The sequence below is a fragment of the Cannabis sativa genome, chromosome 4 (genome assembly GCF_029168945.1).
Source record: "Cannabis sativa cultivar Pink pepper isolate KNU-18-1 chromosome 4, ASM2916894v1, whole genome shotgun sequence".
NCBI classification, from domain to species: domain Eukaryota; kingdom Viridiplantae; phylum Streptophyta; class Magnoliopsida; order Rosales; family Cannabaceae; genus Cannabis; species Cannabis sativa.
Window position 1 is genome coordinate 41,139,162 of NC_083604.1, and position 13,426 is coordinate 41,152,587.

The 13,426-nt window shown below is 34.8% G+C and overlaps 1 protein-coding gene across 2 annotated transcripts; it reads right to left on the bottom strand.

Moving 5' to 3' along the window:
* Positions 1-6,748: 6,748 nt before the first annotated feature.
* Positions 6,749-9,098, bottom strand: LOC115714645 (cytochrome P450 78A7). Of its 2 annotated transcripts, XM_030643393.2 has the most exons (3): positions 7,897-9,098; positions 7,182-7,809; positions 6,749-6,955 (listed from the first exon to the last, which is right to left on the bottom strand). In XM_030643393.2, the coding sequence occupies exons 1-2, from the start codon at positions 8,902-8,904 to the stop codon at positions 7,195-7,197; spliced, it is 1,623 nt and encodes a 540-aa protein (XP_030499253.1). In that variant the 5' UTR covers positions 8,905-9,098; the 3' UTR covers positions 6,749-6,955; positions 7,182-7,194. The 2 variants fall into 2 exon arrangements, with proteins under 2 accessions (XP_030499253.1, XP_030499252.1); XM_030643392.2 differs by having other exon boundaries at positions 6,749-7,809.
* Between the last annotated feature and the right edge of the window lie 4,328 nt (positions 9,099-13,426).

A 13,426-nucleotide genomic window follows, 5' to 3' on the forward strand; every position in this document is an offset into this window, starting at 1 on the left:
TCTCCAGAAAGTATACTGTTCTTCCAAGCCATATTTTTTTCTCTCCGTGACCACTTGGAAGTGAGTTCTTGAAAGTGTCACACACATTTCTAGGCTCTTATGAGAAAAGTCGTAGGTTTGTTGGCGAAAACCCAAAACCCAATTGTATAGTTGGTCCCAAATGACCCTTCCATGACATGGACCTTGTAAGGGAAAGCATAGGCTTCTTGCGGCATGGCAGGCTTTTGGTTTCCCGGAAGGAAAGCTTGACCTACGCCCTTGTGCGAATAACTTTTCTTACGATGAGGTCTGTTTCAACGAGCGAGAGTTATGTCAAATTTTGTAATGGATAACTTTTGACCTTCACTAGGAAAGGCTAAAGGTGCTCAAAAAATTTGAACACTAACTTTCTGAAGGGTGAAACAATACAAGGCATGCGAGAGTCATTTTAAATTTTTATGTATCAAGCTTCAGCTTCTTGGAAGTAAGGCTGTAGCTACATAAAATTCAAGCTTTGACTTTACTTGAAAGAATCAACGGGTGAAAGCATCACAGGGAGTAAGACAGACTTCAAGCAGTCGTTCTGTTCTAGGAAGGAGGCTTGAAGATGTATCATACCCTTAGTCATCCTTCAAGCACGGAAAAAATCGTGCATGCGAGAGTCATGTTGTATTTTTATGTAGCAAGCTTCAGCTTCACGAAAGGAAGGCTGAAGTTGCATAAAAGTTCAAGCTTAGACTTTGCTTGAACAATTTAAAGGGAAAGCATCACGAGGAGTAAGACAGACTGATCAAGCAATCCTTCGATTGTGAGAAGGAGGGTTGAAGACGTATTATACCCCTTGTGATCTTTCTTGCACAAAAAACAATGTGCATGCGAGAGTCATGTTGAATTTTTATCAAGCAAGCTTTGGCTTCCGCGAAGGAAGGCTAAAGTTGCATAAAAATTTAAGCTTTGACTTCACTTGAAAATAACGGAGGGAAAATATCATGGGGGGTAGGACCGACTTCAAGCAGTCCTTCCATTCCGTGAAGAAGGGTTGAAGACGTATCATACCCACAATGATCTTCCTTGCACAAAAAATAACGTGCATGCGAGAGTCATGTTAAATTTTTATGAAGCAAGCTTTGGCTTCTGCGAAGGAAAGCTAAAGTTGCATAAAAAATTCAAGCTTTAAGTTCGCTTGAAAAGATCAAAGGGAGAAAGCATCACGGGGAGTAAGACAGACTTCAAACAGTCCTTCAATTCCAGGAAGGAGGGTTGAAGATGTGTCACACCCCCAGTGATCCTTCTTGCATGAATAACAACGTGCATGCGAGAGTTATGTTGAATTTTTAAGAAGCAAGCTTCAGTTTCTACGAGGGAAGGCTGAAGTTTTATAAAAATTTAACTTCACTTGAAAAGATCAAAGGGAAAGCATCACAGGGAGTAAGACATACCTCAAGCAGTCCTTCTATTCTTGGAAGGAGGGTTGAAGACGTATTGTACCCTCAGTGATCTTTCTTGCACGAAAAATAACGTGCATGTGAGAGTCATGTTGAATTTTTATGAACCAAGCTTCGGCTTCCCAAGGGAAGGGTGAAGTTGCATAGAAATTCAAGCTTAGACTTTACTTGAAAAGATTAGAAGGATAGCATCATAGGGAGTGCGGCAGATATCAAGCAGTCCTTCTATTCCAAGAAGGACGGTTGAAGACGTATCGTACCCCCAGTGATCTTTCTTGCACAAAAAAAAAAATATGCATGCGAGAGTCATGTTGAATTTTTATGAAGTAAGCTTTGGCTTCTGCGAGGGAAGGCTTAAGTTGCATAAAAACTCAAGCTTTGACTTCGCTTGAATAGATCAGAAGGAAAGCATCACAAGGAGTAAGGCAGACTTCAAGCAGTCCTATTCCAGGAAGGAGGGTTGAAGACGTATCGTACCCCTAGTGATCTTTCTTGCACGAAAAACAACGTGCATGCGAGAGTCATGTTAAATTTTTTTAAAGCAACCTTTGGCTTCCGCGAAGGAAGGCTGAAAATGCATAAAAAATCAAGCTTAGACTTTGCTTGAAAAGATCAGAGAGAAAGCATCATGGGGAGTAAGACAGACTTCAAGCAGTCCTTCTATTCTGGGAAGGATGGTTAAAGACGTATCGTATCCCTAGTGATCTTTCTTGCATGAAAAATAGCGTGCATGCGAGAGTCATGTTGAATTTTTATGAAGCAAGCTTCAGCTTCCGCGAGGAAGGCTGAAGTTGCATAAAAATCAAGCTTAGACTTTGCTTGAAAAGATCAGAGGGAAAGCGTCACGGGGAGTAAGACAGAGTTCAAGTAGTCCTTCTATCCTGAGAAGGGGGGTTAAAAACGTATCGTACCCCTAGTGATCTTTCTTGCACGAAAAAAACCGTGCATGCGAGAGTCATGTTGAATTTTTATGAAGTTTTGGCTTCCGCGAGGGAAGGCTGAAGTTGCATAAAAACTCAAGCTTATACTTCGCTTGAAAAAATCATAATGAAAGCATCATTGAGAGTAAGACAGATTTCAAGCAGTCCTTCTATTCTGGGAAGGAGGGTTGAAGACGTATCATACCCCCAGTGATCTTTCTTGCACAAAAAACAACGTGCATGCAGGAGTCATGTTGAATTTTTATGATGCATGCTTCGGTTTTTGCGAGGGAAGGTTGAAGTTGCATAAAAACTCAAGCTTAGAATTTGCTTGAAAATATCAGAGAGAAAGCATCACGGGGAGTGAGACAGGTTTTAAGCAGTCCTTCTATTCCAAGAAGGAGGGTTGAATACGTATCATACCCCCAATGATCTTTCTTGCACGAAAAACAATGTGCATGCGAGAGTCATGTTGAATTTTTATGAAGCAAGCTTCGGATTTCGCGAGGGAAGGCTGAAGTTGCATAAAAATTCATGTTTAGACTTCGCTTGAAAATATCAAAGGGTGAAAGAGCCATTGGGAATAAAGCAGGCTTCAAGCAGTCCTTCCATTCCGAGAAGGAGGGTTGAAGACATGCGATACACCCAATGATCTGTCACGCATGGGAAACAATACGCATGCGTCTCTTGAGGTCCGAAAAGCCCCAATAGACACGTGCATGCACCCCAGGATCTCTTGGGCAGCCTGTTTCTTCCAACAAATGGCAAGGCGCTTAGTAGTTTTTTTAGCAAAGACTCGGACCCCCAGTAGGATGAGTGATGCTTCAGTAGAGATTCTCTAACTGGTTTTTAATGGCACGAGTTAGTTTCTTTGATGTAACTCTAGGGTTGGTATTACATCGTAATGACAGAGATCCCTGTCAGTGAGCTTTGCCAAAAAGCGCATGCCCTAATTGCCTCCTCCAACCAACAGTGCTACACCAGGCTTGACTGGAAATCCAGTGGGCAGTGATGAGACTGACGGTCTCCTCTCTGTTTCCGACATGACGTGATCTCGCAACGTCAGTCTACGATCTACCTCGTGACGCACTGAGACGGCAGTAGGAGTAGCCATTGGCGACGGATCTAGTCTTGACAAGACCTCTGGCCTAGATCCTTCCGTCCATTGGCCAGACCTTGACAAGCAGTCAGAAGGCCTTCCTTTGTCTTTCTTCGCATGGGCTCTTCTTTTTACAGGCTTGCACCGACAACCACCGTGCATGTTTCTTTCCTCAACTCTCAATGAAAGTACCAAAATATTTATCGAGTTTTTTGGTAACTTAATATTTTTTTGAGCTTCGAAAAGTAATAACAGAGTAATAACAAACAAGAGATTTTTATGTGGTTCAAGCGTTAACTATCCTTAGTCCACGAGTCCATTTTATTAGGCTCATCGACCGGTTAATCTTTATACAAGTAGAGACACCATGGACTAAAACTTCCTTCCACCGTGTTCCTCTTTAAGAAGAGAAAGCTTAGTAGGAATATTCTGGAGTTAATAGTAGGGTTACAAAATGTGTTTGCTTGGGATGATGAAGAATGAGTTTTCCATCCGAAAAAAGGTCCCCTTCTTTGTGTTTTTTTCTGGGGTATTTATAGGCCAACTTCTTTGCATGTGCTCCCTTTGTATGATAGCATGTCACGGGAGACAACTGCTGACATCGTGCAAGAGAAAGCCTGACCACTAGGTCTGTAGCCTGACACGCATGGGCAGAGCCTCCGCAAGCCAAAGGCGTACCCTAGACTGACGCACCCTCAAAGTGCTTTGGCCTTTTTGGGAAAATGCGTATCCACAGTAGTGGATGTCTTTGGTTCTTGGAACGGAGGGAGATTTTAGCTCATGAATACCCTTCATGTGGCCAGCAGTCGGGGAACTCCCCTTCACGGAGAGCCTTCCCCGGAAGTTGGGTGTCTTTATCTTCCCAGAGTGTATCCATTGACGAAGTTGGGCAACTAACTACATTTTAGCCTTCCTTAATTAAAATCCATGTGTCACGCTCGCAAAAATACGGATAACATATATATAATAATATTATAAAATTAATAAATAATATTTTGTTAAGTAATTAGGATATTCTGTTAAAGTTAACGTAGAAAACTAAAAAAAAAACACCGTTAAACTAAGAATTCTGTTACCACCATTGATTTTCCAACAATCTTCATGGATTTCCCGACCACCACCACAATATCTAAACCCTACATCATACACATAAAAAATGCAATGAAAGCTAAAAGGCATATATTAAAGTGATGTATACTTCAATGCAAGCTAAAAGATAACGTCAAAATCCTTAAAATTGTCGCCATTAGCCAACCACTGTTCCCCAAAAACTCTAAACTATCAGCTTAAACTCTCACATACACTCTCATATCTTATATTAAATTAATTTTTATAGTGTATATGTGATATGAGAGATAAAACTAGAAGATTTAAAAGAAAGATGGGTGAAAATTATTATGTATAGAGAAAATATAGCCTTAAGAGAGATGGTGGCAGTATTTTTTCGTTGAGAGAAAAGATGGAGAAGAAAGAAGAAATAGGAGTCTCAGATTTGAAATTAAGATTTCATAGACCTATGTCTTCGGTTATTTTAAAATAATCTAAGACATAGGCCTCCACGTGTATCTAATATGGGGCTAGGGTAGTGGAGACTTATGTTTTTGGTTAATTTCAAAATTACTGAAGACATAGACCTTAGGAGTAGCAGAGACCTATGTTTTTGGTTATTTCAAAATAATAGAAGATAAAGGTATTCATAATTATGTTTTCACTTATTTTAAAATAATTGAAGATATAGGTCTGTGATATTTTGTTCTTTTTCTCCTTACTTTTGTATTCGGATATTATATTTGTATCATACAAAATTGAAGATATATACCATATTTTTAGTAGTGTTTCTTCGGTAGTGTCAATAGATTCTATTTTTGTCGTTGCTCCTTTATGAACATATTTAAATAGACTAGGTTAATGTTACGTGCAATACACGTATAATTAGTTTTTTTAATTAGGGATTGATAAGGAAAGTGGGTTAGAGAAAATTTTAAAAGATAATATAAGAAGAAATACATATTTTTCAAAAAAAAAAAAAAGCAAAAATTCAGTGGGCCCTTTATTATTCGGGCCCTTTGCAATTGATCTGGTTTACACAGCCTTTGGGTCGGCTATGAGTGCAATACATATATGTTTAATTTTTTTTAATTAGGTAATGTATTTTTATTTTTTAATTTTTGAAATAGGGTTTGAGATTTTTAATCTTTGAGAATTTTTCTTAACTATTGCGGTTAATTGATGTGCTCTTTAGATGTAATTATATATATATTTTTTATGTACAATAAAAGAAAAGAATGAATTTTATTGTTATACGTATTTTGTATTGATATCTCTATATATAATGATTATATTCGAAAAAATTTGAAAAAATTTGAGTTTGATTGGAGAATTAATTACTTTTAAAATATATTTTATATTTTACGTTCAAACATATATTTAAAAAAATAATGATAGTGATAAATATATTCTAAATTTGTAGTTAGGAGAGTGATTATAATAAAATGTATAAATTATTAAATATATATCTTTTTTATATAAAAGTTATTATACATAGATGTGATTTTTATTTTTTAATATCTATAATAAAATAATTTTTTTTTATATAAAATATATTTACATAATTTTTTTTAAATTTTAAATATATATATAATAATATTATCAAATTAATAAAAAAATAATTTGTTAATTAATTGGAATATTCTATTGAAATTAATGTAAAAAATTAAAAAAACACAATTAAATTAAGAATTTCATTACATATAGGATATTTTATGTAATATTTTATATAGAATAGATATCATGAATATATGTGAATAAAGATTTGACTTATTTAGAGTAATTGCAAACTAAAATATTTGAATAGAAATATTGATTATTTAAAATGACACCTTATATTTAACAATTAACATAATAATTATTATTAGAAAAACGGTTAAACATTTGCAAAACACCACCTGCCTAATAGATGCTCCATGATAAATTCTATCAATTAAACTACAGTTTTGATTGGACAACTATGATATAAAATATCTGATTTGGAAAAAAATAAATAACGTACATATATAACACTCGATGTGTTCAAATATATAAATATATATATATCGCTCGATTGCTGATCATACGAGAAATCGTACAATTAAAAAGTATATCAAACTGATAATTATTATGTTATAATATTACAATCATTGCAGTTATAAAAAAATATATTACAATCATTGCTTAAACGATACAATTATAGTAAATTATTAGAAAAGATTATTATGTATCTAGTAACGTATCCATCTAATGAACGGAAAAAAAAAAAAACAATGAAATTGCAAACGTTTAATATAAGATATTGGATTGAACATATTACACGCAAACATTAACACTAAAATATCATGATTCACAAAATGCAAATGACAAGGGAGAGCTCTCCAAACAAAAGCCGTTACCAAAACTGGAGACTTAGCTCTCTATCTGACATTGATTAGAGCATGGCCAAACCAATGAACCATGCTATTCGTACCTACCACCTAAACCTAAACAAACAAACAGCCCATTACAATCTTAAAAAGATAAAAAATATATAATTAATAAGGAATTACTAAACAAGGAACCTAGTATACTAATAAAATATACATGGCTTCCATATTAAATCCCTAATATATAATATTATTTAATATCATAATCCATTAATAATAATTAATATAGAGAAACGACTCAAGCCAAATTATAATTCATGCATTAATTAACAAAACCACACACCACACATTCCTACTCAAACTCCAAGAGCCACGCCATGCAGTGGACGCTTCATTTCACAAGACAGCTTCAGAACCTCATCGAGATCAACAGGCTTGATCGGGTCCTGGGCCCACTTGAAATGGCGAACTAGATTTGCCACCCATAGGGTAACGGTCACCAGACCCAGATTCTTCCCCGGACAAACCCGGCGACCCGCCCCAAAAGGGGCCAGACGGAGATCGCAGCCGCGGACGTCCACGTCAGCACCGCCCTCGCTCTCCATGAACCTTTCGGGTCTAAAGACAAGTGGATCCTCCCACACGTGCGGGTCGTGGGTGATGGCCCACATGTTGACCATGGCTACGGTGTTGGCTGGGATGAGCATGCCGTTGCTGAGCTGGACATCCGATGTGGACAGCCTGGCCCAGGAGAGTAGTGGGCCTGGAGGGTGCACCCTTAAGGTTTCCTTAACCACCGACTGTAAGTAAGGCAAGCTGCTCAACTCGGCGTCTGTCACAGCTCTTCCGTCACCAAAGGCGGCGTTAATTTCTCTTCGCAGCTTTTCTTGTTTATCAGGGTTTAGAATCAACTCGGCTAACACCCACTCAGTCAATAAAGCTGTCGTATCTGTTCCTCTAAAAATCATTTCCTTCATGACCAAATTAAGCAAAATTAAACTCATCACTATTAATTATCAAGCTAATTTTATAATTAATATTATAATTTGAATTCTTACCCACAGCACAGCGATCATGTCATCCTCTTGAAGCTTCTCATCCCCATCCAAAGAGAGCAATACATCAACAAAATCGCCATGATCTTGAAGCTCACCGGGATTGTTATCATTTTTACGGCGTCGGTGTTCTTCGATGATGACTCGGACGAGTTTCCTAACTCGGGGAACGAGTTTAGAGCATCTTTCAACAATACGAAAAGGGTCGTAGAAATAACTGAGCCATGGAAGATGGTCAGTCCAGTTGAAAGCACCCAATAGATCGAATCCTTCCCTTACCATATCCTGAAGCTCACTTAGCTCTTCGCTGTCTATGTTAGGATCATATCTTTTACCAAACACACTTCCCATGATGTTGTTAAGGGAAGCAGCTTGGAGGTGCTTCCTTAAGGAGACGACACCATTTTTCTTTTGCTCGTCTGCTATGTTACGCAGCATGGCGGCGCATTCTAGCTTACGACCGGGTTCATGGGCTAAAATACGCCTGGGAGAGAAGAGGTGCGTTGAAGCGATCCTCCTTAGGAGTCTCCAATAAGTCCCGTTAGGAGCGAAGCCGATGGCTCGCCCGAACATAAGACTCTTAGCTGACTGCTTCAGTGGCCGGTCAGCGAAATGAGGAGAGGTCAGAATTTCTCTGGCGGTATGAGGATCAAAAGCCACCACGATCGGGGTGGAGCCTAGGCTGAGAGCCAAAAGCTTAATGTTGGCTCGACTCCAAGCCATGTAAGCCAAGGTGCGATGAGCTAAGCCACGGCTGAGTGTGAAAAGGCTCCCGAAAATAGGTAATCCACGGGGTCCCGGAATGGAGGTAAGGCCTCTTTGGTTCCTCCCGTTCTTCCATGCAAGGCCGCCGGGTGTGAAAGCCCACGTTAGGAGCCCAGCCGTGAGAAAAGCGAGGCCGAAAGAGAGCAAAACGTAGCCGTCAAGAAGGGTTTCCGAGCCTAGAAAGGCAGGCAAAGTAAACACCCACCAGCTAGTATCTTTAGTAACCAGGTTGTTCATAGTCTCCATTGTTTCTTATTTCTAGCAGAGAGAAGATATAGAGAAAGAAAGAGATTTTTTTATCAAGTGTAGTTGGTGAATTAGAAGAAGGTGAGGGAGCAAGACTTAAATATATAGAAGGGCAGCACAATTACGTGTCCTTTTATAAACATTAATATTAATAATAATAATAACAATAATTTTCATATGAAAAAAATAATAATAAAAAAAGAATGTAACCTTTGTGATTTATTTATTTTATTTAAATAAATACATAAATTATTGTGGGGTATAAATAATATTGAAAATGGTATTAATAATAGAGAGTTGATGTTGCAAAAAAATAATATAGAGAGTGGAAGTCACATGACACGTGGCAGGAGAGAGAGAAGAGTATGGTTGTACATGAACGAAAGGAAAGGGGGTTGCTCTTTTGCATATTGTGTGGTTGGGGTGAGAACTGAGTACTGAGTAGAGTGCGTTATGGATGATGATATGCTTGAAGAGGGCAGGTTCAGTATGTTCTGCAGTGCTGGGATAGTCATTAAATGCCAACACATTTTTTAGACTGAAAACGGCGAACCAATCGCCACCAAATATTTTCATCATAAAAATTAAAATAAAATAAAATATCGCCACTAATGTAAGTATTTTATTTTTCTTTATTTTTTTATATGTTTTCTGAGAAAATGAAATGAAGGGAAGAAATAAAACAAGTAACGCTTGTTGTTCAAGCAACGCCTTGAGAGATGTGACTGATTCTGAAATTGAATGTGGGAAAACTGAAAACAGAGAGCCCCTGATAGAGACTTAAGAGAGATCTATTTCTTTCTTCTTATTTTTCTCTAATTTGTTTTTCTTTCCTCTTTTCAATTAGGGAGAAATATGTATTTAATTTCACTTCTTGTAATTAAATATAAATCTTAATTATTGTCCCAAAAAGAATCTGAATAGTCCATACTCCATACCTTATATTTACTCCGCAATAAATGCTCTATATTTTACATTTTCTTTTCTCGTTCTTTTTAACATTTACTAATTAAATACTGTATTTATTGCTCGACCTTAAGCTGATCTTGTAGTACCGTTCTCATTAAACTTCCACTAGCTGGTACCATTATACACAGTCTCCATTCATTTTTCATTAGTGTCATGTTTGGTTTATTATTACAATGTTTGATTTAATTTTAAAAATAATATATTAAAATTACAATATAATAATAATTACATGATCTAATAAAATTATAAAAACTATGTAACCAGAATTACATATTAAATTATTAAATAAAATAAAATTAAAATAATTCTAATATTTTTTATATAAATTAAAAAAATAAAGTGAAAACAATTTTACCAATTTACCATTTATTTTAATATTTATTTCAACCACAAACCAAACATCATAATCGATTATTATTATTAATATGACTAAAGAAGAAATTCATTAATCAAGAACAAACGATACAACTCAAGCCACAACCAACTGGCTCCAACAAAAGACCGCACCTAATACATCAAGCGTCTATATAAAGCATTAACTTCTAATTCATGATTAATCTTAGGCATGTTATACAATCTATGCTTTACAATATCTTCAATCTCTTTAACTATGTAACCAACCATGTAACAAGTGTTGTTATACACACAATTGTTCTTATTTTTCTACACAAAATAAACTGTGGCAGCAAGAATTATATGTAAAAGTTGAGTTGTTTTGCGTGAACTCTTAACTGAAAGCCAATTCATCCATCCCACCTTCAGCTTGCTTATCCCAAGCTTCAAACCTAGCCCAACTATCATTTAGCACTGCTGAAGAGAACTCACATTTTTTAAATGGCCAAGATGCAAAATGGCCCTAAATCTAACAATTAAGTTAATAAATGTTTATTTTTTAAAAAAATTAACAAAATGTCCATTCTGTTAAAAGTTTGATAATGAAACTACAATTATAATCTTGAATAATTAAGTGTTTGGTATAGTTATTTTGCACGATAATATATCGTTTTTGTGTGCAATAATATATTAAAAAAAAACTGAAAGGTATTATATATACATATTTTTTTTTAAATAACTGAAAGGTAGTATATTAGTTTAAGATTGTAGTATATTATTATTTTAATGTGCTATGGTATATAATGAAAGAAAGACGGAAATTAAAAAATATGGAATATTAGTTTAAGTTTGAGGTATAGTTATATTTCACTAGGAAATATTGTCTTTATGTTCATTAGTATATCATGAAGGAAAGAAAAAGGAAAAAAAAATGTGGAATATTAAATTAAGTTTTTGGTATATATATATATATATTTTCCCACTATACTAGTGGTATATTAATTTTTCACTATAGTATTTATGCTTATGATGCAGAATATAGTTTTTATATGCTATTGTATATCGTGGAAAAAAAATCATTTAATAGTATATTAGTTTAAGTTTATGGTATATTTATATTGGTCTAAGGTATATCGTTTGTATGTGATATATCGTGAAGGATAGAAAGGAAAAAAAAACTATTAAATATTAATTTAAGTATGAGGTATAGTTATATTTGACTGAGGTATATTGATTTTATGTTCATTGGTATTTCATGAAGGAAAGAACAAGAGAAAAAACTTGTGGAATATTAAATTAAGTTTTTTGTATAATTTTTTTTTTCACTATGCTGGTGGTATATTAATTTTTGACTATGGTATATCTGCTTATGATTGTGGTATAAGTTTTTGTATGCTACTGTATATTGTGGAAAATAATTTATTTAATAGTATATTAATTTAAGTTTGTGATATATGTATATTGGTTTAAGGTATATTGTTTGTATATCATACGATATATTAATAAAAAAACTAATTATATGCTTAAATAATATATTAGACAGCTGCAACAACAGCAAAATCTAAAAGAATAAAACATATGATACCTTTTATATAATGAAAAAATAGTTGACAAAAATTCAGTAGAGAGGTTTGGATCTATTGTTTTTCATAATTTCTATTAAAGGAATAAAACATATAATACCTTTTATATAATGAAGGGTATTTTAGGTATTAAAAAGTAAAAAATGACATTTGCTTTATTATTTTAAAAAATAGGCATTAACTATTTATAAAGTTAAAAATAGGGTCATTTACTTGCATTTCTCTTTAAAAAATAAGTGTTCATGACTCTCCATTTCAGACCAACACACCGGGTAATTTGTGTCCTCTAAAATAATGTGAAACTTGTAAAACATATCTCTTGTGAGTAAGTTACAATGATTAACCTGCCACATTATAAATCTATGCTTTGGAAGCAGCATTTTGCTCCAAATAACTTGCTTGTAAGGGAAAACAACCTGCTGAAGTTGATCATTATAAAGAATAGAAGTTGAGAATTTACCTCTTCTCCCAACAACCAGCAATTTATCTTTGCTAAATTTCAATCTCAAATGGCACAGTTTTCTTCAATACCAACTATTGTCTATCTTAAGCTCATAGTCCCACAAATCCTCTCCTTTTAAGTAAATTGTAATCACCCATTTCACCTAAAAAATATCATATTTTTCCATAAGAGCCCAAATGAACTTTTCTAGAATGGCTTTATTCCAGTTGGAACCACTCTTAAAATCGAGCCCACCATAAGCCTTAGGAAGGCAAACGGTGTCCCAAGAGGCAAGATGAATCTTACTTCTATCTCCTTTAACACCCCGCAAGAATCCCCTACACAACTTCTCAACCTCTTTGATAATACTTTGAGGAAAGATAAAAATGCTCATCCAATAATTCCTAAGCCCCAAAAGAACAGATTGAATCAGTTGAGTCCACCCTGCAAAAAAAAAAAGATTTCGAGTAGCCCAAGTTAACAAAGGATAAGTGTTAATTTTAAAAATATTAATTGTTAAAATTAAAATTTTAATCCAAGACCGATAATAAAAATAATTAGAGTTTATGTAATTTACTATTTAATGAAAAAAATCTCTTTTTTATATATTATATGAAAAAATATGTATATTTAATATTACTTTTATCGGGATAAGTTGAGGATTAATACATCTCTTTTGTATCCATCAATCAAAAATACTCTCATATTATATTTCATTAAAATTTACCCACTTTTATTAGTGGATTGTCTAATATACCATTGTCCTCCCTTTAAGTGTAGCACATGATTTACATTAACCTAAGGGGTATAATGGGGACATCATCTATAAAAGTGGGTATATCTTAAAGAATATGAAAATGAAGGTAAAAATTAAAACAAATAAAGTAAAGTGGGCATACAATACAATTTTCTCACTTTTATCTCTCTCTAACTTAAATTTAATTTTTTTTTATTTCTCTCTGAGCTTGGCTTTTTTTTTTTATGAAGAGCTACAAGAATAAACAATACAAACAACAGCAAGGAGAAAAGGAACACTGGTTGTTCCCCTTAGTTGTCCCTCCTTTGCCTGAGCGCTTCCTTTGTAGAGTTATGGGCTTCGGTATTGAATTGTCATGATAGATGGTGCAAGGAGGTTGCAGGGAAGTTGGAAAAGGACTGTCTGATCTTTGAAACAAGACTTGAGAGAGCAGAGTTG

Excerpts from the sequence above, each read along its gene's own strand:
- LOC115714645 (XM_030643393.2), bottom strand. The coding sequence starts at position 8,904 with ATGGAGACTATGAACAACCTGGTTACTAAAGATACTAGCTGGTGGGTG. Across the intron at positions 7,810-7,896 it reads ACATGATCGCTGTGCTGTGG|GAAATGATTTTTAGAGGAAC; the intron begins GTAAGAATTCAA and ends TTGGTCATGAAG.